The sequence below is a fragment of the Lytechinus pictus genome, chromosome 1 (assembly GCF_037042905.1).
Source record: "Lytechinus pictus isolate F3 Inbred chromosome 1, Lp3.0, whole genome shotgun sequence".
In the NCBI taxonomy this organism is placed as follows: Eukaryota; Metazoa; Echinodermata; class Echinoidea; order Temnopleuroida; family Toxopneustidae; genus Lytechinus; species Lytechinus pictus.
Window position 1 is genome coordinate 36,390,980 of NC_087245.1, and position 26,887 is coordinate 36,417,866.

General features: G+C 36.5%; 1 protein-coding gene and 1 long non-coding RNA gene across 2 annotated transcripts; both read right to left on the bottom strand.

The window, feature by feature from the left end:
• Nucleotides 1–1,745: 1,745 nt before the first annotated feature.
• Nucleotides 1,746–13,747, bottom strand: LOC129261948 (eukaryotic translation initiation factor eIF1-like). The gene is made up of 4 exons (XM_054899972.2): nucleotides 13,551–13,747; nucleotides 8,014–8,065; nucleotides 6,075–6,171; nucleotides 1,746–4,539 (listed from the first exon to the last, which is right to left on the bottom strand). Exons 1-4 carry the CDS (start codon nucleotides 13,597–13,599, stop codon nucleotides 4,393–4,395), a joined length of 345 nt encoding a protein of 114 aa, XP_054755947.1. The 5' UTR covers nucleotides 13,600–13,747; the 3' UTR covers nucleotides 1,746–4,392.
• Nucleotides 13,748–20,036: 6,289 nt separating this feature from the next.
• LOC129266273 (uncharacterized) lies at nucleotides 20,037–26,357 on the bottom strand. Its single transcript, XR_010294042.1, has 4 exons — nucleotides 26,187–26,357; nucleotides 24,158–24,413; nucleotides 23,441–23,677; nucleotides 20,037–22,735 (listed from the first exon to the last, which is right to left on the bottom strand). It is a non-coding gene; the product is annotated as an uncharacterized LOC129266273 (long non-coding RNA).
• Nucleotides 26,358–26,887: the final 530 nt, after the last annotated feature.

Consider the following 26,887-nt stretch of genomic DNA (forward strand, 5'->3'; position numbering starts at 1 on the left):
ATACAACTACTGTAACTTTGTCATTATGACAACTACCATGGTAACAGGGCTCAACATCCAATCATAATCAATGTTTCCATGGAAATAGGCAATAAATAAGCTCCAGGTTTTTCTCTCTTCACAAAATAAACTTTGTTATGTTTTCTTCTGATTTTGATATAATGGTCTGTTTTACTTCTTGATCTCTTGTAAACTTTATTCATTGACATTGACTTGAATTCAAGTTGGACTTCTAATATTCAAAATGTTCCGTTGTATTGTCAAGGATCTGTCTGGCTGTCGGCCGCAAAAAGGACAACTAACCAAATTCTCGCAAAAGACCGGGAGATGGCGCTATACAAAATAGGAAGCGCTAAGAAGCGGTATATTGTGGATCTGCAATTTATTGTATCATGTAAAGCAGATTTCTTATTCACCGGTGATTCGTATCTTGCCAACTCGTCCACTCATCACATGGTCTACTGCCATTCCGTCCATCAACATTTTGTCTTACAACCATTTGGTCCAGTCATCGATGTCTATGACCACGTCATAACCAGTTGGTCTAATATCCATTTCATTTTTTTCATTCATTTCGCCCAATTAACACTAGACTAGACCAAATGGTGTATGGACTAAATGGCTATAAGACCAACTGGTTATTAGACGAAATGGTGAGTGGACAAAGTGACAAAGAGACCAGGGCTGCTGATAGTGGGCGAACTGAATGTAGGCCAAATGACAGTAGACGAATTGGCATAAGACTGGTTGAAAATGAAACCTTTTGCACCCGATACCCACTCCCCCTTATCTCTCTCTTCCTCCAACACCTCTCTTGCCCCCCCCTTTAAGTTCAAATTTATCCTCCTTCTACTCACATCATTTACGCACCTTCAGTCTTTACTTTCTACTGTATATTCACCGCAATGAAAAGTTGCTTGTAATAATACCAATAGCAGAAAAATAGAGATATATATCGGAAAAAGGTTGATGAAAATCCACCTAAGAAGATAAACAGTTACGAACGCTTAATGATTTTGTGAAAATTTGTGATATCAGTCTCACAGACTCTCCATACGATTACTCCTCAATTAAAACCACCGTTTAATCGTGGCCCGAATAGTGCCAGTGGGAATTAGGCATTAAATAATTCCTCTGTATTCTGTAATGTAAGCGTTATATGTCTTCAATATACTTGCTCGCTTCCTATATAACAGAATTCTGAAAATGTTGCTACTCCTAAGAAAAAAAAACATTGGGTAAAAATGCTCCATGAGGGTAATTTTGTGTCCAACCAACATTGGGCATTTCTTTTGGGCATTATTATTCATCCAGTGTGATTAAATTTTTGCCCATTCTAAAGCAATTGCTGCTTTTTTTTTAAACCTTATTGGACAATACGCTTCCCGCACTGGGTAAAATACTGCCCAAAATTGGTTGGACAATAATTACCATCGTGCTGGTTAAAATTTTACCAAATATTTTTTACAGTGTATGTCTATTTTCAAAATTGGATATTAGAATGCAATGCGATGTATAATACTCTTAGAATGTCTATGCTTTTACCTGCACAGAAAAGAAAGAAAATGATCAGAATTCTGTAATGAATCATTGACGATTTCAAACTATATGAAAAACTAAATTTCATTTTGGATGACCAATTGTGGGGTTTGAGACGAGTAGCCAGAGCTACAACATTCATGTTACTGCAGCTACATAACATGTTTAATTAAAAAAAAACACAAGAAAAGGTTTTAAGACAATGGTTATACAAGTCATAACAATATTTATTTCTACTTTCATTGTAACATGCATGATTTGACTAACAAAAAACAAAACCATTAATGAAGACTGGTTAAACTGGTATCTTCAAATTACTTGGGAGGAATGTTACAAAAATTGAATTTGTTTCTTGAAATTAATGTTAACTTCAACTGGGATAGTTTCATGGGCTGACGATGGGTAAAATAACAACAGAAAGATAATCCAAAATGGAAGCTTTAATCAGAAATATGTGGACCATTACCAAATTGAAAAACACAAAAAATTGATGAGAAAATTTCAGTGACTCACAAACAGATACCTAAAAGTAATTTTGACTAAATACACAAACAAATGAAATTCTATAACGGAAAAGGCCATGCAGTGAGCATAACTGTTGTAAACGATCTTATACATACATGTAATGTGGAGTTACAAATAGATCGTCTCAGAAATCACATTCCTTTAAGATACATATACTTTCAAAGCAAACCCTGTTTATTTTCAGTGACCTTTAACAGAACTTTAACCTAAAACTGATCTCAGGAATAGGGGGGGGGGGGGGTTAAAGCTGGAGTGACAGTGAGTAAACAAATATGAACGAAAGCTACAATGACTAATTGTGTACCTAATGGCACCAGCGCCCGATGTCCATTTCAACATAGTATACACAGTACACTTGTTTCTAATCATCAAGGCATATTCATCCATGGCACCAACAAATGCTAGTCTATAAGAACTCGGTGCATGCATACATTTTCTTCTTCTTCTACAAAAGTACCCCTGTTGGGACATGCCCAAGGCCATGTGTCCCCTTCCATTGTTGCTGCAGTTTATCATAGCACATCATTGAAAGCCTGCCTGGTTGTGGTGCGAGTAGACCAACTGAAACTTGTTTGCAATGTGAATGAGCTCTGACAGAGTTAATTGTTACAAAAGTTGGAATCTTATGATGTATCGATCAGAGGGGGGGGGGGGGGGGCTAAGGGTTAACTTCAAATCACATTATAAATTCCAAGTTTTGTTGAGTACACAAGTTGGCACAACATGATCATGCTCAAATATGGCACACGGTCTTGAATTAATCAATTAGAATACCAGGGGGGGGGGGTGTTTCACAAAGATTTAAGTATGACTTAAGACGCACTTATATGCTGACGCGTACATAATATGCAACGCGCGATCTTATTGATAGACACGCAGTAGTGCGCGTCCTCATGACACGATCTGACCAATGCGGTCAAGCCTTTTATACTGTAAGCAACTTGGTATTTAAGTGCGACTCTTAAGTCATACATGAATCTTTGTGAAACACCCCCCAATATGTATTAAATAATTTGCTCATTGGCACTTAAGCATAACTTTGATGTCACACTTAGATCTTTGTGAAACACCATCCACTCTCATTTTCTTCATTGAAATGCAAGATAAACGAAGTTCAGCTCACCACAATTCAACCCCTATTTCATAATATGTTAGTTCATGACAAGTGATTATAAGAAGTTTTACAATCAACGTACACTGCATTGTGAAATGAAACAAGCAAGATTTCGGCTATCATAAAATCAAACAGCCAGAAATACACACACACACACATGTATACAAAATAAAAATAAAAAAGTTAGATTAGGAAAGGCTTCGGAACAATAATTTCCTTCTACATTTTGAAATTTGAATTAAGTTTGTGACATGTTCTATGCTGAGCTGTGGAAGTGAATGTGAAAAAGGCTACTTTATCTGGCTGCCAACAAAGCATTCTAGATTGAGACTAGTCAAACAACTGAGAAAAAATAACTATAACACTGGAACAGTTAATAAATGACTTGAATGCGACGAACATCTAAATAACAATCCGATCATATAATTAGCCCGTCTCTTGAAAGTTACATCATAGTTGAAAAATGTATACGGTTAAAATTCTACTTCAGTTAACTTAAGAGGAAGATGAAATTTGAGTTTAATCTCTCAAGAAGCTTCTGAAATAGCATGCATATGTGAATTAATAAAATCTTCTTATATACTTATTTATACCTGAACATTACTAATCCTTGCAATGAAAAGTAAAGTTACCTGTCATATCATCCTCTCATCATATAATATATGCTATTTGCTGCTCTCCTATAATGCTATGTAAAGTACATGTAATACTTCAATTAAAACAGGACCAGCAAGAATTTGATCATTATTTGTTTTATTTCTGGTGCATAAAACCTTCCGCAAATTATCTGTACTGATATACATGTATATATATATGTATAGAGATATATGACTCTTCAGTCATGTATCAACAATGACCCATAGATCAAATACGATATAGTGCACCAATGTGGCTAGGAATACTGCCACATTGCTAATGAAGAGCATCAATGCAACATGATTTCTTGAAATTTTGTCTAAGACTTTTGCGCTGTGCTGACATACGTTTGCCTCCGTTGATTCGCTTCTAAAATCGTGAGCAGGAGGAGATCACATTTGTGTAAAATCTGCAATTTTGATCAGAGGGCATTGGATGGCATATACGTTTGAATATGCCTCTCATGAAATAATAGAACTCGTGTTTGGTGCATGAATGAGAGAGATCGTTGACACCTCCCCGAATTAGAATGTATGACGTACGTGTAGACCGAGTGCCGAGTGTGCATGCGTGGAGGTTTAAAAACCGTGGACCTGGACTTGGCTCTTCTTGCATATGCCGACTTGTGTTAAGAAATCGTTTATGCTGGTACGCTTGTCGCCCTGTAACTGAATCACCTGGCCGTACTCTAGGTGATCCACCACAGTACCATTGCATGCAAATTCCTGTAGAGTAGATAGATGAGAGAAAACGCAGATACATGTTTATCCTGTATTGGTCAACCCCCCATGAGACAAATAATTGCATACATATAGGCCCAAGCAATCTAACGAGATGATACATCTCGTTAGATGTTATTTGCCTCTTCTAAATTGAATTTTTCCATGACACAGAAGACCTACATAGTCGTTAGACACTACATGTAATAGGCAGAAAAGCAAATTCCTTGTTTTCACGTGAAAATTGAGTACATGTATGCCCCCTCAACACTTCGCGCGATATTTCCGAAATGCAAAAAGATAGCGCCACAAATTTTTTGACTTTTTTCTTTGAAGTCTCGCGCAACTTTTGAGACCAAATTCGCAACATACGGGTATAGCATCACGGCGCCACATGACTTTTTATGAGACAATGTCATGCCGAAAATGGTTCATTTTTATACTTTGTGTACAAAGTCTATGGGAGATGAAATTCATAAAAGGGTGATTATTTTTCGTTCTAATTGTCTGCTCGATTAGTTTAGGGTTTAATTTATTTGTTACATGGTCTATAACTTCAATTGGAAAAAAACAATAAAAAACGAAAGATAAAAAACAAAGAAATATATAAGATATTCTAAAAACAAAGAAATACATAAGGAAAAATTTGGCTTTCGCAATTTTTCTTTGTGGAAACCTTAAAATTAGATTACAAAGATGACATCTGGAGAGAAAAAAGAGAGAAAATTTGAAGTGAAATTGGGTGTTTAATATGCAAATGTTTTTCACAAATAAATTTGCATACTTTATTCATAATAACTAAAAAATAATTTTCAGAATTGTTTAAATACTGGCTTGTAGTTTATGTTGTAGAGAATGTGCATGCCGAATTCCAGTTTCAGTCAGTTTCATTAAATAGATCAATAAACTTTCAATTATTAGTGACATTACAAATTTACCCTCAACATGGTGAAATTTCATTGACCCTAAATGACCTATGATCTTAATCATGTGACCAGAAGCTCATGCAAGACGATAAGTGATACTTGATTACCCTTATGTGTTATGTCCAAGTTTCATGAACCAGATCCATAAACTTTTAAAATTCTGATGACATTACAAAAATACCCCAACATGGTCAAGTTCATTGACCTTGAGTGACCTTTGATCTTAATCATTTGGGCTAAAACTCAGGCCAGACAATCAGTGATGCTTGATTACTCTCATGTCCAAGTTTCATGAACTAGGTCCATAAACTTTATACGTTATTATGACATCTCAGATACTTAACCTTGGTTAAGATTTCATGTTCATTTAACATGGTCAAAGTTCATTGACCCTAAATAACCTTTTACCTTAGTCATGTGACCTGAAACTTCATTAATCTTATGTCCAAGTCTCTCTCATGAACTAGGCCCATAAACTTTTTAGGTTATGATTACATCCCCCCCTCAAACTTAACTTTGGTTTAAAGATATCAATGTTAATCAAGGTTCAAGGTTAACAAAACAACTCTGTCTCACCGGATTCCTTAGTCAGTGATCGCTAATTAATTCACTTACCTTTTTACATACTTTCAGGATTTTTTTAAGATCATAAGCATCATCATCTATCCCTTGAATGGTAGTAAGAGTTTTCCTGCCGTTTCGCTGTTGGATGCTGGACCAAAAAGGAAAAATAAGATTACTTATTGCCATCGTACGATTTCATGCATTGAGCATTAAAACACAAAGCAATATATAGAGGCCATACACAGATGGTACGATGACCCTGGTTTGCTGATCAAACGATAGCCCTGCGCCGATTGTTGGATGTTTGTAAAATAAACCATGCCCCTAGGCTGATCGTACGATGCCCACACAATCGTACCATTGTGAAAAATCTGTAAGCTTTGCGCTTAGCCAATTTCCAAGAGAATCTTTCATATCAGAACTGCAACAATCACTTTAAGACCTATATTTCCTCATCTGTATATAAACTTTCACAAGTTAAACCAAGAAGAGCATTGAAAATAATAGTCATAGAGCAGGGTTTCTCAATTATCTTGCTTGAATACAGACCTGCCAACCTCTGGGAATGAAAAATTATATTATATGATTTTTTTAAAAGTGTATTTTTCCCCAAAAAAAGTGTATTTCATAATAAATGCGTGGCGCACTCTCTCATCGCGGCGCTCAAATTGCATGCCAGCTAAAATGCGCATAGCTCTTGCAGATGAAAAAAAAACATTTAAATATGTGTATATCTCACCCTGGTTTTAACAAAATGATTGAAAAAAAAAAAAAAAAGTTACCTGAAATTACATTGATCTAATAACCATATTTGTGTAAGTTTTATGAAATAGAGACATATACTGATATAGAGATGATTTTTCTCAATAAATTATGATTTTGTAAAATAACTCATTATTATTATTTTTTTTAAACAAACATATTTTTAAAGAAAAAACGTACTGCCATATTTTGTTTTTTGCAAAAACGTACTAAATACGCCAAAAACGTACTGGTTGGAAGGTCTGTGAATGAATACATTGGCATATAATATTATAATTCCATTCCCTGTGCCTGGGTGCAACCATTTGTTTTATTTGTGCTTTTTTACTCACTGCAGCAATTCTGCAGTGGAATATAGCGTTACAGGCTGATCAAGCAAGGAAAATCTCAGCAGTCACCGGTCACCCCCCCCCCCCAATAAAATTACTAAGCTCTATTCATTTGTGGTCAAAGATATCAGTTCCGAGCAAGCACCAGTTTGTGAAGCCTGATAAGTTGTCATTTTCTCAGTTACCATACTAAGATAATGTTGCAAGAAAATATTTGCAATAGATGGCAAATATTCTGTTGCAAAAAGAAGCTGCTGAAAACTGCTTATCTAATAAAAGAGAGCCAATGGAGTAAATTAGAAAGTCATTTTGCCTCCGACGAAGATTCTGCTAGGATCGAAAGCTTAGGCCCCTTTTGACTTTCTAAAATATTCTGTTGCAATTTTACAAACTGACAGATTCATTTTTGCTGTAGCAAATCAGATTACACTCCTTGGAACGTGAAGCAGATCAGCTCCCAATCACAAATTTGCAAGTAATTGCAAGACATGACTGATTTCCATGTTTCTTGCAACATCCCATAACAGACATTTTCAGTCAAAACAAAACCAAGGATTTTACCAAAATTGTCAGAGCTTTAATCGAGTCATTACTGACAATTTTCAAAAAAACTACACCCATATGAACAAAGAGCCACGTTACATCTATTTTTTGCACACCCCAAGACTCATACCTATTTGACCTTCACTGAACCTATAGGCTCACTCGACAACCCCCCCCCCCCCCCCGTTATATCTAGAAAATCGCGTAACCAAGGAAGGAAACAAATTGTTTCTCTCCATGGATAGCCTCCGAGTAAGTTTCAAATTTCGAGTTTTTTCAGGTTCCAGTCCTACCTCTGGGAAGGCAAAAATTATAGATGTAACCGGGCTCCTTGTGTTTATTTGACTTCAACTTACCGAATGTGCACCTTTTTATCAGGAGCATTGGAAGGCTCATTCACAAAGATATCTGAAAATTAAATGATAGAAAATTAAATTACACCAAATTGCAACTGACAAAGTAGAGTATACATGTATGAGCAGCAGTTCACAACTATGAAAAAAAAAGTTTTAAAACAAGGTATTTGAAATTTTGAATACAGTGAAAATAAATTATAAAACCTGCATTTAAATGGATTGTCCGGGCTGAATATATTTATATCTAAATCAGGCCTCTACAAAAAAAATTTTCGTCACTTGCCCTGTCGGGCAAATGATGAAAAAATTTGCTTGCCCGATAGAAAAAACTGCTTGCCCTATTTGTTTTATAATTTTTTTTATTGACGGCACTACTATTATTTTTAAAGGTCATACAAAATAACAATTGAGAATCATGTACAGTATAAAAGAACACACATTTAAAAGTTTATTTTCACAGCAACGTAGGCCCGAGTCCTTACGTTTTTTTTATTTGTTTTTGCTATTCATAAATGGGGCTTAATTTAAGGTTAAAAAAAAACCTTCACCAAAAGTTGCTAAAATTTCATATTTTGCATCTTTAAATCCACGAAATGATTATCTGTTTGCCATATTTCCTTAGAATTGTTTTGATTTAGTTGGAAACTATAAAGAAAGCCACTAAAAAATATTCAGCTCTTTATTGACTCTGAAAAAGATTGTTTTATGTTTTTTTTTTTTAATCAAAAGTGGAGTGGCAAAAATTTCACATTTTGCATCTTTAAATCCATGAAATGGTCATTTATTTTCCACATTTCCTTGAATTTTTTTAAATTAGTTGGAAACTATCAAGAAAATTAAGAATATTCACCTCTCTCTTGTCTTTTCTTTTTCATTTCATCATTTTATGATGTTACACTCGGTCAATATTTTTTTTTATTGTAGCCCCGCATGTAGACCTTCATGGGTTTTTTTTCATGGTGTTGCAGCATTGATCGTATCGTTTTATACTTGGTCAACATGAAAGTCTACATGTGGGACCACAATAATAAAAAGCATTTACCAAGTGTAACAGTTACATCATCATAAATCAGAGTAAAGAAAGAGAGTCAAGAAAGAGCTGAATATTCTTCATTTTTTCAGTAGTTTCCAACTATCAAAACAATTTCAAGGTAATATGGAAAATAGATGGCCATTTCATGGATTTTTGCAAAATGTGAAATTTTAGCCACTTTTGGTGGGGTTTTTTTGGTGTGCATCAGCAAATTGCTCAAGTAGCGCTTACGCAGTCATTGCACACATAGAACATAAGATGCGATGGCACGGTTATTCGAACAAGGTACCTGGCAATAAATTATTGGTAATTGGCGCTGATTTTACATCAGTTTCCACTGTTTTTTTTTACTGGTTTGACATTATCTGAGAGATAGTTGTGATTATCCAAAAGATATTGAAATGTAGAGGGTGTACTGATATTTTAATTCCAAAACAACCACTTGCCCGATCGTTCCCTAGTTATGTTTCTGTGCATCTTGGTTTGCACATTTTGCGCTATACACGTTGATTACCGGTATTTAAAATCAAAATTCAAATTTTATTGTTTATTTATGCACTTACCTCGATTATATGGATGAAGGTCTATCGTGACACAGAATCCTGACATCGAGGCACAAACTGGACCCTCAAAAAAAGGAAGTTAGACCTCTATGTCACATTCGTTCTCGGTATCGTTTTTCAATTTTGACAGAACGAACGAGACAGAACTTTTCCTTTTTTGAGGGTCCAGTTTGTGCCTCGATATCAGGATTCTTTGTCACGATAGACCTTCATCCATATAATCGAGGTAAGTGCATAATTTATTTTTTCCCCTTTTATTTTGAGTGCAATTGCGACCCCATTTTGGAGAGTATGTCTACCTAGTATTACACGGACAAATCCTGGGCTCCGGCCCGCGAAGCGGGCCAGAGCTCCCAGGGTTACATGTGCCGGAGCTCACAGTGGAAGTAGTGAGACAATCATTTAGCATGTTGACATAGAACTGATTTGGAAGAGTCGAAATATTTCGCCACCGCGACAAGAACCTGCCGTAAACTTAGTGTATCGCGGGTGGTCGGTTTCAAAAGGGTTCAAATGAGCAAATGTAAAATCGCCGTATTCGTTGTTCGCCTATATAATTAATATACGCGAATTGAATCAGAATCGCCAATCGAAACATTAGAATCTGATCTGCTCAATTTTCTGCACATATGAGACGAAAACAAGGTAAAACTGATAAATATTTTCGCAGATACGATGCTTAGAAAATAAGGTGGTCGATAAGGGGTAGTTCCAACCTAGACCAATAGCTTCGGTCTCTGTTATGTTGGTTGTTCCGCTGAACGCTGTTGGCTCCACTCAGTGACTCACCAAATAAGTAAAGGGACTCAATCATGTCAATGGCCATATAAGTTCGGATAAAACAGGCAAGTGAAGTTGCGTGACAGCTGAAGTAAGTCACTGTTTTTCTCCCTTTTAAGTTTATTTTTCCCTGTTTTGGTGCATTTCAGGCCAAAACGGAATAGGCCTAGATCTAGGCCTAATAATCTTTATTTTGGTAGAGTCTAGTTCTTTTTATTTGTATGAAATAAAGACAGAAATCGATGAGCCCCGTCGCGAGGATTTTGCATTGTTAACCCCCTAATGGTGGCTGCACGATAGCTAGCCGTCTGTGCACGAGAAATAAAAAAATAAATAAAAACGTTTAAAAACTCCTCGAAACAGACGGCTGCCAGCTAGTTCCAACCACCATACAGAAGTCACTTCTTCTTGCCATCGACAAGTTCACATCTTCGAGGTCATACGTTAAAGATATTCAAAGAACGATCTAGACTCGACATACGCAAATGCGTTTTTAGTAACAGGGTAGTGTCAGTGAATGACTGGAAATGGAATAGCCTCCCCCAAGAAGTTATTGACTCAAGCTCCATCGATGTATTCAAATTAAGACTCGATAACTTTTGGTGGTCTGAGCGTTTCAATCTTCAATGATCAAAACCGTCTCTACCCTCCACGTGTGCAAGTTTTTGTTCTTATGTAATAACACATCGTATGGAGATGGACTGCAATTTCAGATGAAGAGATCGAGGTCAACAGGATTACGGAAAGAGTTCCATATGCACCCCCCACCAAAAATAACAAAACAAAAGATTGTTAGACTTCCGGTTCGTTCACTTCAGATTTTTCTATCATTTTTTTACTGTTGCTTACCTTAGTTGGGACTCGAACTCACCTCGTTTGATCTGCAGTCAAGACCTTTCCCGCTATACTAGCGAGAAGCGCTGATACCGGAAAGGGTATTTTTACGATTATTAGCCGATAGTTCGACTAGTCTTGACTCGCAGACCCTTTACTGACTAAATAAACCGATTACCGATGTCTATGGACAATTACACGCACAAGATCTCGCTCGAAATTTGACGGAATAAAGCCATATTTTGGTATGTATTTCCACTTCCCCATCATATATGTTCGATATTAGGGCTAGATATATTATTCTGAACCTTCTCCATGTTTTTATTTTCAATTTTAGTGGGGGGTGCATATGGAAGTTGGAACTCTTAGTCTTACCAGGATTACCTCACCTCGTAACATGACGATTTAAAAAAATTGAGATTTGATATTCAATTTGTCGTATGTACAGATGTACAAACTTACACATACTTAAAGGGGAATCCAACCCAAATGAAAACTTGTTTTTATAAGGAAAAGAAAAATCGGACAAGTTGATAGGTGAAAGTTTGAACAATATTGGACAAACAAGAAAGTTATGAATTTTTAAAAGTTGCAAATATTGGTAATCACTATACCCATGGAGACTTCAAATTGGCCGCATTTGGGATGTCATAGTGATGTAAGGCAAGGACTACTCTTTCATGTACTCCAATACATATTATGGCTAAAATGTCATTTTTCTTGAAAGTTTTATTTCAAATTATATTTTTCTTTCATAACGACATAAAACAATATACTACCTGGGTTATATTTAGATTACTGCCCCAGGGGAATGGGTACTTAGGAGAAAACCACAAATCCCTGATAATAAAGTACATGGCCTATGGGAAAGTTGTCCTTGCCTCTTGTCATAATTTACTTCCCCAGTTGCCAATTTGAAATCTACATAGTATTAGGGTGCGTTTATCCGCCACTTTTTTACCCTATAATCATGATTCAAATCATGATTCTGCAGAATCACGATTGCGTTTAGTCGAAATTGAATATAATCATGATTAGAATCACAAACATGAAACACGAAAAAAAGGGGCGTTTGGAAAGACGTTTCTGCAGAATCACGTACGAAAATGTTCGAATAAACGATATCGTGATTTGAATCATGATTATATGACCTCACTGTGTCGGGCTACGGCTTTCGGTTTGACTCTTGCCAAGCTCAAGGCTCTCTATGTGCTCATTGTATGTACATGATTACTCTGCATGCATTTCTTGTCATGTTCAAATTCTGTGTTGGTCTTCGCATCGTCCACTACTTTTCATTTTTTGGTCATGTCTTCAACTTCAAGTTCTAGTAAATGAATTAACTGGACAGACAATGATCTCAGTTGTTGTTGAGTATAGAGTGTCAATATTAAATTGGATCTACGCTGAAATTCACTTCCGAACACCATTTTGGATTAACTAACAAGATGAATAGAAGCATATATGATAGAAGTAAACTTAGGTTGAATTCTGGAAGCAAAATATTTTTCGAGAACCGAAACACGTGCGAAAAACTTCCTCTGTCAAACTGCGCACTAGTGATGCGCACTGGATTGGCCCGAATCTGAGGAGAAACAGCTTTGGAATGAAGGTCGTCTAAACGCTGATTCTGTGATATCGTGATTCATGTTTGTGTTTTGAATCATGATTCTGGCTTGAGGTCGCATAAACGCAGCCTTAGTGATCTCAATTTTAAAACAGCTATAACTTTCTTATTGCTTGTCCGATTTCTTTCAAACTTTCACCATTCCTTTTAATTTATTTTTCGCCTTCCCAACACAACATTTTATGGCCAAGGCTGGATTCCCCTTTAAAGACTGCTCTGTATATCATGTAAGTTAAGTAGCTTGATTTGTTTGTATTATAAGTTAGATAACTAAAGATTGAAAGAAAAAAAGACTAACAATAACATTAAAAGTTAGTGCCCAATGACAATCTTTATGATCTTCATGATCTTGATTGAATTAATTTCCTAGTCCTACTCCTACTCCTAGATTGTCCTGCAGTTGCACGGGCGGGGATTTTGGAGCTGGGTGTGGGAAATCGAAATCTATATCAAGCAAAAACGTTATAAATTAGTGTGATATAGTCTAACGTAAAAAAAGGTTTGTTTTAATGTTGCGCAAGCCTGCAGTCGTTGCACGACAGAATCGGAAATACCATTCGCATCACGCACAATCATTGAGCAATGAGCACAATCACAACAGAGTAAGCTAGGGGAGTTACATTGCAATTGTATGTAAATAAAGCTATGTAGTCGATTACCGTCGGATTCTAAGCGAAAATTAACCAACTACGCAACATACCTGATCCTGGTGCTGAAATATTCAGCGGAATGTTCTCACTGATGGACATAAAGTTTGTTTTAAGACACAAATCTGAGAAAATAAATTACAATGCAAAGGATTTAAGTAGATTTTGTACAACGTTTGTGTCAGTAGATTCAGTGTTTACGTCTACGTCTGGCTGCAATATATAATGCTGATCAAATCACGTGACCAGTAAAGGATATGACGTCAAAGGTCGTCCACACAGTATCTTTGGTATGTTCATGAATCTGTTTTGGCCTTGATCTGTTTCAAGGTTAGGCATAAAGTTACTCCCCTCCACTGGCGGATCGAGGGGGGCACAACCGACCCGTGCCCCCCTTCCTTGAGACTTGAGAAGCTAAATTAAAATTTGTAATGTAAAAATAACGTTAAAACCGAAGTGTGCCCCCCCCCCCCCTTGAAAGTGAAGCCTTCATTTTCTCTCTCTCTCTCTCTTTTTTTGCTTGTCAAATTTTGTCGAGGACGAAACATTGATTCTTGGTAAGAACCTTTTTCTTTTTCTTTCTTTTTTTTTTGCTTGTAAAATTTTCCTCGGAAAAATGTGCCCCCTCCCATTTTGGAAAATCCCGGATGCGCCCCTTCTCCCCTTTGCCTGTAGTTTTATTATGATTTTTTTCTTGAAGCTATAAATTGACACTATCTGTACAAATTTAAAGGGATGGTCCAGGCTGAAGATATTTATATCTCAATAAATAGAGTAAAATTCACAAAGCAAAATGTTGAAAATTTGATCAAAATCGGATAACAAAATAACGAAGTAATTGTATTTTAAGGGTTTGTATTATTCCGGTGAAACAGTTCTAGGCATGTCTTCATGATTTTTCATTGGGTGGATTGATTATGTCATATCCCTAATTGTTCTTTTGTATTTTATTATATGAAATTAGATTTATTCAAAATTGTTGTTATTTGTTATCCGATTTTGATGAAATTTTCAGCTACACTGTAAAAAATGATGTGCTAATTTAGCACTTACAGTGCTTGTATAGTGACTGCAATACGAGTGCTGATTTTCTAGTTTAAATTTGAACTAGAAAATCAGCACTCGTAGTGCAGTCACTATATATACAAGCACTGTACAGTGTATTTGCTCTGTAAATTTTACCCTATCTATTCAGATATTGATAAAATTATGATTTTATGTATATTAAAAAAATAATAAAGTGGGGATGTGACATCATCAGCCCACCTAATGAATATTCATGACGATGTGCATAATTGTTTTCACAAAAAATGATAAACTTTAAAATTCAATAACTTCGTTATTTTATTTTCCGATTTTGATGAAATTTTCAGCATTTTGCTTTGTGAATTTTACCCTATTTATCTAAATATAAATATTTTCAGCCCGGCCCATCCCTTAAAGTTTAAGGGAGCTTGGCATAACTGAACTCTACAGTTTTACATTTCAACGTTCGAAATAGTTGCCAACTCTGTATTTAAAAAAAAAACGGAATAGGGCCTACTCGGCGTGGGAGCTCTATCTTGGATTCCTTTATTGATTTTTTTTCTTTTTAATCACTGATTTGGAAATTAACAGTGGTTTTAATGTTTTAATACGCTATCACTTCTCGATTTGATAAAAGTAGGCCTATCCCGGGGGGGGGGGCACTCGACCAAAAAAGTGGTAGGGGTGTGCCGCGGGCGAGGCAAAAAACGGGGGCCTTGGAGCGGGCTTATTGTAAAAAGGAGGGTCCTCGGAACGGGCTTCGGAACTACAAATGTTTGTGAAACGGGGGTCCTCGGAACGGATCTCCGTATCTCTGTGAGTGCGTATGCATCCCTATGGAACGGGCAATCGTGCATGACGCAACTATAGCGCGGCCTCCGCCGGGTGCGCTCGCGCTTAGGCGATGGTCGAAAAGCGCTATACGGCCGCTTTTCACCAAAATTGTAGCAAATCAACGCGACCGGAACGGCGTAACGAAAAATATGCGAAGCTTTGGAGCGGATTTCTTTCTTCTTTTTTCTCGATAAGAAGGAAATGCTATGCGTTGGAGCGGCTTTCTTTGTTCTTTTTCTCAATAAGACAAAAATGCTATGCCTTGGAACGGAAATTTGAGTGTAAAAATGGGGGTCCCCTCCGCGGCACATACCCACTATGCATTATATACTGAGTGCCCCCCCCCCCCCCCGGCACGGCTGTTTCACTCCCTAGGCTATGTACAAAACAACGAACGTAGAGGGCAGCAACATACGACAGTGTTGCTTTTAGGAAGGTCCACTCCGCTCAGATTTTGTGACCACTTAAGCCCCACCCCTCACTCAGCGCACTTTTTTGGTAGATTGTAGAGTTTATTTTTTTTCGTTTGTTCAATTTTACTATTTTTTATGGATACTGAAAACTCCACGAAATAATGTAAATATTCTTTAATAACTGTTCATTTATTTTTTGAAAAAAGTAAGACAAAACGTAATCATGATTCTTGTAGTTTGCACATCAATAAACATACATAGTCTGATGACATTGAATTACCTCTTTTCTGCTTAATTTCGCTGCCCCTACAAAGCTACACCAGCCAACACGAGAGCCAATACCTTGATCTTCTGGCATAGCCGCGCCGAAACTTCCGGGACACATCGGTGCGCGTACTGCGCAAATGCAATGCTGGCCGCACTAGCAGGACTGGCAGGATATCTAGACGCTACTCGACTTAGCCAGATATGGACTTGAACGATATGGACTTAATCTGTCATTGATGTGGCACTAACTGCCAGTTGCAACGATAAATGATCAAGGTTAGGATCCGAATTTTCCCCTACAGTGTAGATCGGAGTCTGAAAGTATAAAAGAATTAATCATTATCCATAAATCCGACCCAACTTTTTTGCAAGACATCAGGCAGAGCTTGAATACGGCCACCAGTCAAGCTCAAGCCCAGGTAAGTCCTAGTCTAAAGTTAGACCTAATTAACAGACCAAAATTATCTGGTCCAGTATCGAGCCATATATGTTTTGACGGGCCTTGACTTGTGAACTATCAAGAGACGAAGGTATATGTCACAGCTAATTTTTTTCATTCCATAATTTCATCCTAATTTGTGCAATTAGTATGCACAAATACCAGCCAACCGTATCCTACCTCCGCATCGACCGGCCGGCCGGGGCGCTGGCGCGGTCAGCCATGGCGCTTGCACTCAAGCGATGGCACTGTTGCTGGATTGTGTAGGCGCATTAATGTGGTGCAGCGAAACATAGATGAAGAATGTTCAACCTCACGTATATTTGTTATCATGTTGATATGCGAAAGTCATGAAATTGTTTTCACCACCACGTAATATTTTAGGAAAAATACAGAAATAAATATTGAATATTTTTATGCGTGATATTTGCTGTAAAAGTCTATCAAGTAAAAATGTTGAAAATGAGGAAATAAAAAAAAATCAACTCTACAATTTACTAAAAAAGTGCGCTGAGTGAGGGGCGGAGCTTAATAGCGGTCACAAAATGAGCTTGACTAAATCGGGGTGAAATTAGCAGATTGGTTTATTTGATGGCATAATCAATCCTGTTTACTGAAGAATTAAAAAAACAAAAGACAATAATCTGGTAATATTTTTAATTTTGAAATGTGGTACATTTTTTGTCAATTGTTTTTATATTTTTTTATTTCTATTATTGGGATTTAGTCTTGTCATAATCTGTTATTTTACCTCTATTTTGTTATTAATCTCTGAATGTATCGCGTCGGTTCATGGTTTCGTTGGCATGCCTACCAAATTGTGCGCGCACTTCATTTGTAAGCGCGTATCGAGTGGACCTTCCTAAAAGCAACACTGTCGTCAAGGCCCTATGTTTATATAGGGCCTTGACTGTCGTGTGTTGCTGCCCTCTACGTTCGTTGGTACAAAATAAGCCCTTTCAAGTACGCGCGCACGAAATCCGCGCGCGCTGCCCAGCCAGCTGATATGCAATTTCAACTTTTACACCACTCGACGATCAACTGTAAGACTTTCATTCGACATGTGTTAGAAAGCTACATTTTTTGAGGTTTGCCTTACCTTTTAAGGTTATTCCTTTCCATCGTTATATGGTATCTCCAAAATATCACGAGAAATCACATTCCAAATTTCGAAAATCCTTATCATTTTGAAGATATTTACAAAAATCCTGAGAGTTCCACTCTTATCAGAGACATTTTCTGTGCAATCGCGAATGAGCCTGGCCCCTGGGACTTGCAGAGAGCGTCCATTTCAGGCTCAATATCTTGAAAACCACTCGTCCGATTTTGGTGTTCTCAACGTCTCAAAAGATATAATGTCTTGTTTAATAACATATCCGATTGGCATCACAAACCCATCACTAGTTTTCTTTTAATTCGACTTTTGCTACCCAGTACTTCTAATGCACGTCAAATACCAGATTCGGTCTTTGACGTTGCCAAATTTCTTATGGAAACTTATAACACGATCATTGTTTCATTATAAGATTTGTAAGGTGTATATTTCATTAAAAAAGTAACAAATTCAAATAAAAATAAGTTTGTTAGAAGTTTTAGATATTTTTTGTTAAGTTTTGTTGGAAAAATTATTATGATATGTTGAATTTAGTTTATATAGTTTTGAATCCTTGAAATTTATAAATACAAATTGGCAATCGATCTTTCACCGCTAAATACGATTTATGATTTATTTGTAAACAAAACTATCTGGACGTCATCGATCACACTTTGAATGGGGAAATGGGTCTAGATCTAGCGTTAGGTCCAAGACCGGACCAAACACAGCGAGACCACGTAGACAAATGTATTTGTTTTAGAGGAAAATTTCTACATGAATTATTCCATTTCTCTTCTCATAATTAAGATTTGAGAGAAATGTTGCAACTAAAACATTCACGTTCGTCAGACAGCATTTTGTGATCATTTTCAGACTTGATCATGGGGCCGGGAGAGCCTATTTTAGAATGGGAGATCGAGTCGACGATACCAAGTACCACGGATCATGATCGATCATGGAAAATAATTGTTGCCCCTAGCTAGCTAGCTGTCATATCATATAAGGTGCGAGAGTATATTGGCCTATTTTTTTCATTTGCATAAGTTGCTTAAGTTGGCGGTCCTCTAAAAAAATAGGCAAACTCTTTCTCATTAAAAAATTAAAAAAATACACAACTTGTTACAGAAGCTTACGTAGGAATATTTAAGGGGGGGGGGGGGTTCAAGCTGAATGAAATGTTGATGAACCCCCCCCAAAAAAAAAATTGAAAAAAAAAAATAAAAAAGGGTCTTTCAAAAAAATTTAGTTAGAGCGGTCTTTTTTTTTCTATCTCGGCGCTTCCCTCTTGAAAACGTATAGATGATTATAATCTTATATCTGCCTCTTTTATTTGTAATATTTCATGATTTTATGCTTTTCCATCATGCTAATCATTTGTAAATATTGTGATTGTTATGATTTACTTCAATAACTTAAATGTAAAAAAAATTAGTGTTTTTTTATTGTGGGGGGGGGGGGGGGGTGGGCCATCTTACTTTTGAGGAGTCCCCCCCCCCCTTCTGGAAAGTGGTGTTAGGTGCCGCGGAATAGTTATGAAAGTAGGGGCTGACCATGCAATAATCATATTTACATGGTAATTTTTATGTTTTTGTACATGGTTTTAGAAAGCCCCCACAGCTCCCCCCCCCTTTAGTATTAATGTCACTGATTATTTAAAATAACTTTACTTGTTAAATTTTTTAATGGAAACTATGTTTTTTCTAATTGTGGAGGTGAAATATTATCTCCCCCCCCCCCCACCGTCATAAATACCCAAGCCGATCCAACCCCACAATATCTCAGAGGCAGGTCCAGTATTTTTAAAATCAAGAGGGTGCAAAGAGCAAAACTGAAAATTGAGTGGGTGCAGATGACAATTTTCTATGCAATTTCCTAAAAGAGGCAGGTCCAGTATTTTTAAAACAGGCCTATAGTTATATTAGTAGCATGTTCAATTGAGATTTTTTTCAAAATGAGGGGGGGGGGGAGGGATGTGTCCCTTCCAACCCTGCCTTTGACTCTGGTTTTTCAGTTTCATCAATACTGCCTTTGTCCCGTTTCATTAATTGCTTGTTGTCAGTGATCAAGGATTTAATATACCTGGGCCCCATTGCATAAAGAGTTACCATTATGATTTACCATGCAAATACAACTTGTATGGAGTCCTTGATCTTGATTAGCTTTGATTAGTGTTAACATGGTAGTTACCATTTGATAACAAGGTTACCATAATTCCTAACTTTTATGCAATGGGGCACTGGAGAAGGCAAAATTGAGGAAGGGGGTGGCGTACTAATGACAATGGTCTTTCATTTGGATAAAGATGCCTAATCAAGGAGTCATTCTCAAAATATAGCGTGGAAGGGCAGCATACAAGTACATGTGCCTCACCCTTGTGCCTTTATCCTTGATTATACAACAGAATGTTAGATGTCTCGAGTAGTCATTGCAGGTCATCCCTTGCTTATAAAAAAGAGTAAGATTATATAAACGAATTTTATTCAAAATTTACAATAAAATTGCAGTGAATTACTACATATTTTAGGAAGTTTAGATACAGATAGAGATTCATTCACATTCATCTATTTATTGAACCACATTTGAAAATTTGCCCTCAAGTGACATTACATGCACAAAGATATATATATATAAATAAACATCAAGACAATAATTTTACTTGAATGAAACCTTCCAATAAAATATTTTAATAAGCATGTATAACAACCGATATGGAAATTAATTATGGACTAACGTGAGAAATATGGGATAAATAGCCTAAAACTTAATTCATGATAGCCCATGATTAGAATAATTTATATGTGTTTGGAAAAAATTGTGTTTAAGACATAATCATTTACCATTACCTGATATGGATACTCCTCATTTTATGTGTTTGGATTAGATTCCAGGAGGTAAAATTCAATCTCAACATGTCTGTAGGGTCAATGAAACCCTCGTAACTTTATAAAAGCTATAAAATATGGATGAAAGGAGAAGGGATTGAACTCCTAAATGAAAACCATGGTCACTTGTCAGGTATGCATTATATACCCCCTCAAAAAAAAAAGAATGAATATAAATATGAAATAATCAGTCATTTTAAAACATATTTGCAAATTTCATGTGATCTACCGGTACCACTCACACAGCCACAAAAATTGGTTATTTATCATTGTATGCATATCAATTACAGTGTACATTTAATTTTAACAATGTTAAAAAAAAACTGAAAAATGATTTTCACCTTCACATGCCCGGCAAATTCAGTACCCCGTGGAAATTTTTTTTAATGAAATGATACAAGACTTAAAAATACTATAAATATAAATTACAAATCAGATAAGTGACTACTGGTAATTGATTAGATTGGATATGACATGCACATGTAGCTCATTCCTTTATATTTTCAAAATGGTTGAATTTGTAAAAATAATCTTAATCTCGTTCTTTGCATTTTAACTGACTAGAAATGTAAACCATACAGTCATAATTCATATTATGACACAATATAATACATTGCCATTATAATATATATTTTAGTTGTTTTTAACCTACTATTTAACATACATGCTATAACTTCTTAATCAATACACTTCAAATCGAACAAGAGTGTTGCTAAGGCGGGCACATAATATGCCCGTCTGTAACATGGAAAATGGAGCTATTGGTCAAGCAAGATAAGTGGAAGATGGTGACTTCACCTTTGACCTTCTGACCACAAAATCAATAGGCTTCCTGGGATCCATGCTAGTATCGTGCACCAAATTATATGAGCCTAGATTAAGTTAAACTTAAGTTCTCGCGTTTACAAGGAAAAGTTAACGGACGAACGGACACCGAGCGTGATACCATAATACGTCCCGTCAAGACGGGCGTATAAAAAGTTATGCCTGTAGTCTTTGAATTAAAGTTTGAAGTGAAATATATCTAAATTATTGGAACTAAATTTTTTTTTTAATTTGAATATTATATTGGCTGACATTTTCCTACTCGTCTAGTATAATTAGACATGTCATGAATAATAACTGTAGAGAGACATTCCAGAAGTCTGTTTTTGATTGATAATTGAATTTAATATTATACTTTTTCCATTATCCACCCATTTCCATACCGAACGTCTGAAATGCGACCATATTGAATTGCATAATAATGCAGGCAAGACTGCCAGAGACGTCTTACTTGTATTGAAATACATTCATGTTAATACCCTCCTTCTAAATAAATTTGTCAGCTTGCATTCAGAATTTGATCAATTCTAACTGCATATCAATTAAACAAATATAGCGCAGGCAACTTTTAAAATTGTTTAAAATGCTTTGACACATCTCTTCTTCCAGATGAATAGTGCTGAACTAATGTAGGATATTTTCGGCTACTCACATCAAAGTCTGCAAGAACTTTTTTTCCTGTATCCTATGGTTGCACACTTTAAAATTTCCCTGTAGCATGTACCCTTCGAGCAAATATTCTGCCCATGGATGTTGGTACATATACTTGCACATGTTTCTCAAAACTCTTATTACTGACATCGTTTAATAATTATTGATAAAAAATAATGAATTTGTCAGATTTGATGGAGAAATATTAAATTTGAAAAAAAAATAATTATAAGCAAAAGATAGGGAATCCAATAAACCACTTTTCCTGACTAAGTAATTTTCAGTTGATTATTAACATTATGCCTTTGACCCATTATCCTAATGAAAGTACATGTAGTATTACCCAGGGATCAGATGTAGTAAGTGTGAACATAATTGATGCAGAAATAAAGGAATGTGACCAAGTTGAACAAAAACTTGACCTTTTGACCCCAACTTCCTTTTGTAGTGAGTCCCTCAGTAAATACTGAAGACATAATGAATGAAAAGTTTCGCCATGTCCAATTTGTAGCAAGAACTTTTTCCTAGATGATGTTACAAGTAGTCCCTGTTTTTAACTATATGTGAACTTGAGGTTTACTGTGTTTGTGGCAAAACTGGCCTCCTAAAAACATTCACAAGACATGTTAAATTAAATAAAGGCCAGTAGAAGTAGAACGTCAAGAAGCTCTTGAAAAAGCTGGAATCACACTTGAAGCAGCTATACATTCAATTGCACATATTCCAAGATTCGTGGAAAGAACCTCCAGTTTCATTGTTTGGAAGAAGCGTCAGGAAGATGGCCACGCCGAAATCAACAAGATACCTGGAACAGTAAGTAACGCAAATTCTTAGCACTGCGAATTAAATGAGAGAATTATCTTAATTCAAAGCTCATCACTTGTACAAATGCAATTTACTACTCGTTTATTTCTTTGAAATATAGATAAAAAGTGAATTTTATTTTTAAGAATGGTTTACAAGTATAGATGTTGATCTACTTATAGTTGGAAAAAAAAATATATCCCCTTCCTTATGATATCCAAATCACTTTGATTTCTCATTTTCAAACATTTTCTTCCATAATGACTATTTTTTACATTTTAAATAATAGTAACTGTGATAGCAATTGACACAATATTCAGAAAGTAATATGTTTCACCCCTTTTACTTTCCTTTCCTTTTTTTATCCCCTTTTCTTTGTGGTGAAAATTTTGGGGAGCCATGACCCCAATGTCTACATGCAAGTGAGTGGGGGTATTTTATTTCAACCTGTATAGTGGCAGATGAATTTAAAAGCACCAAAATTGAATTGCGGGGGAAAAAATCTTCTAGTGAATGGCGATCAAAATATGAAATTAAAATTGTTATGTATATATGTTTTACAGCTTCTTCTTGTTAGTCATTCAAAGAGATTTACATAACGAGATGCAGCAAAGACGTTGGCCATGATGAATGATGGGCACCTTAATTGGTCACAGTACAGACAGATGAATAGGTAAATTTCACTGAGAATTAATGTCGTACTGACCTCACTATCTTTATTGTCTCCGTTCTTCTTATCCATCCATGGATAACCACTGAAGACCTGGCTCAAGATCTCTGGCAGTGCATGGCTCCTTGGGATGGGGGGGGGGGGGGCTGACCAATGGGAATTGCATCGTCTGATCTTCACACAGTCAAAGGTAGTGTCTCCATCACTGCTGTAGCCCCACTTGAACCATGGACAGTCGACAGTGATTCGCTAGGTCCATAGCAGAGTCACAGACTGGAGGTGGTTAGACAACAGAGATAGAAAGAAAAGTTAGCACCAAAAAAATTGCTTTATTTTGAATAGTTTTAATGATCATAAAGAACATGAAATCAATAAATTCATCTCAGGGACATGGCCACCAAGGATTATTCATGATCATTCGCACCTTTAAATGACAATAGATACTATAATCTGCCACCAGATTCATGATTCAATTCAGCAAAAGTGATAATAATATATACAATCATAAATCTTTGCTGGAGACAGAATAAAGCATTGGATTTGTACTAAAACAAGTTTTTGAGCAAATTTTGATGTGATATGCACTTGCATAATTGTATTATTTTTTTAAAACTGTGCCAATTGTCACAAATGTGGCCTTAAATTTTGCATTACCAGTAGAAATAGAAAAAATAGAAATATCTTTAAAAATGTTGAGGCCAGCCTTTTTTTAATAGCTAAAGCTATTAGTTGGCAGAAATCATCAAAACCTACCCATATGTTCATGTTCCATCATCTTTCCACAGGAATGGATTTCTCACAACTCACGATGGGGCAATTCCTGAAGAAGAGGTGTGGATTAAGTTTGGGGGAGATCATGGTGGACAGGTGGAGGCTCATTTAAGTTGGTGATACAGAGGTCTGCAATGTGGAAAACACAATGCCTCACAGAAATCCTTGTTTGTTGGATGCTATGAAGGTTCCTTTCATCTCATTGCTTCAGAAAATGACTCATCCCATCGCCAAGCAACTGACAAATGAAGAAGATTAAATGTAGAAGTTAGGATATTGGAGATGTAAATTTCAAATTATTCTATTTTGTAACGTCACAGATGTGTAGATTATTACTGAAAATTGTGTGATATAATTCTTTTTTATAATTTTATATATAAAAAGTAAAATAGCTGGCAGTTGTTTTAGATGTTTCTTTTATCTGATGTAATATAGGCATGATTTAGGTTTAACATCTGATGTAACATACATATTTTTTCTCTTCAATCTTTGAGACTAGTGGAACTAGTTGAAAGGATACATAAAATAAAAAACCTAATAATGTCATTATGTGAGAAGTGAGATTTTTTAGATTATGTTGGTGACATTAGTCAAATATGACTTATCACCACTCAAATCAACAAAAGAAGAAAAAGCTACAGTACCAGTCACAATTCTTTGACTACCTGTTTCACCAGAGAACTATCATGATGATAAAAAAGACGAACAGAATTTATGCTAATCTTCCCTGTACAAAACGTGCACACAGAAGACATGTTATAATAAAGACGAAAGGATCTTTGAAAGATGAAAGTCATCTTATGATGAAATTTAGTAAACAAGAAATGCCACCAAAGAAGCAAGTGCAGAGATTACCTATCATATAATTATGTATGAACTATAATAATAAATGTATATTTTGGTCTGATATAATAGAAAATTAGAATTTACCTGACCTATGTGTGCTACTGTGCATAGTACGATACAGTAAATTGTTTTGAATAAGTGTAGCAATGCATGGTATTGATCATTGATTCATTGAAACTAAAAGATTGAGAAAAACATAAAGAAATTTAAAAAAAACTTCCACGCACAAAATCCTTCATTTCACTTTCAGACCAAATCCCCTGGCCCCACCATATAGTCTCTATGCAGTATATGCAGTGCAGCATATTTTTAATGCAACCCCCCCCCCCCCCCAATGTATCTGAAAAAACCTCAAACAGAATCTACCCCACCCTAAAAAATTAATTAAAAAATCTAGAATCTATAGGGCCTAGTACTAATACATGTACTATTAGCACTGCTGAGTGCTGGCCTTGAATCTAGTCACTAGTGCGGTGTAGTCAATGACAATGTAGCCCTATCAGATTCACAGATCCAAGTAACATTGTAAATTTGTATGCAAAAAAACACTGAAAGTGTTGTCATGATTGTGAAAATGAGAGTCTAGACCTAGCTCTACAGACCGTGAAATACCCTTTTTCACGAGTCAAAGTTAGCACTCAGCTCAGCAGCATGCAGCAGGCGCAGCAAAATCATTACATGTAGTTGTACATACAGCGAATGCACTCTCAGTCTCGCTCAGCTTAGCTCACGAAGCGCAGTAACCCAGAGAGCTCCAGCCCGCGTAGCTGGAGCTCTCTGGGTTAGAAGCGCAGTTGAGCTGCTGTGTACATGAGCGGTGTCTGACCACACAGCCAGGCGGCCCGCGACCCGGCCCTGCCCGGCTTCACCCGGGGTAGCGGCGCGCACATCCTATACAAACAGAAAGTGCTGTATCGAAAAATCAACCTAAAATAAATTCTACTGATGGGTTCAACGAAAAATTGCGCCAGATGAATCTTAAGTGCTTTGAAAACAAAACTACAATAAATACGAAATGCTGACAAACCGGACTTTTTACATTTTGGACTTTAAAAAGTTCCATAATTAGGGCCAGATTCGCGAGTTTACATGGGATTATGCAAACGCAAACATCATGACAAAATGGAGAAAAACAGAAAACGTATAATCACATTGCCATACTTACGACTTTAAACATGGAAAAAAATGTTTCCTCCACGGAATTCTTGCGAAATAAATAAACTGTTGGGGATAGACAGAGAGAGTTGGTCGTGTCAGCGCCAGATGCCACAACAATCGCCAAGGATTTTTTAATCGCCCTTATAGACATCGCAGCACAACAACGTTAAATGCATATGCGCACTTGGGCCGCAAGGGGGCGCTAAGCTTATTTTCACTGTGAAACAGCCGTGCCGGGAGGCCTATATCCTGACCGCGCGCGCACACACGCATAAAATATTAACATGACCAGCAAAATGTGATGGAGCGTAGCGACCGAGCGAGAAGATATAGGCTATATATAAAGTTCATTCAAGAGGCCAATGGCCGCACGCAGGATATTTTTTTTCCTCCGGGGAGCGGGGGGTACAAAAAAATTGACTGAACTCGAGAAACGAAGGAACCAAGCGACCGAGCTTGTTATGGGGAACATTTTTTAAAGTGAAATTGTAGGATTTCATGCACACTCTTGGTTTGGTGAAAATATTCAGTATGAAAAAAGTCCCCCCCCCCCCGCTGTGTACGGCCATGAAGAGGGCAACTACGGTAGGCTTATTTTAATATAAGATTTTTGTTGACACGTTTATAGGCCTACAAAATGAGATTTGTGTGGAGCGTCTGTGGACGTCATGGCAAATGGGGCCTCTTTTCAAAATGGAAATCTTAGGT

What these genes read in the sequence shown, in the direction of transcription:
- LOC129261948 (XM_054899972.2), bottom strand. Translation starts at nt 13,599, where the DNA reads ATGTCCATCAGTGAGAACATTCCGCTGAATATTTCAGCACCAGGATCA. An exon ending in TATTTCAGCACCAGGATCAG is followed by an intron (nt 8,066 to 13,550) that starts GTATGTTGCGTA and finishes TTTAATTTTCAG; the next exon opens with ATATCTTTGTGAATGAGCCT. An exon ending in TCCTGAAAGTATGTAAAAAG is followed by an intron (nt 4,540 to 6,074) that starts GTAAGTGAATTA and finishes TCTACTCTACAG; the next exon opens with GAATTTGCATGCAATGGTAC.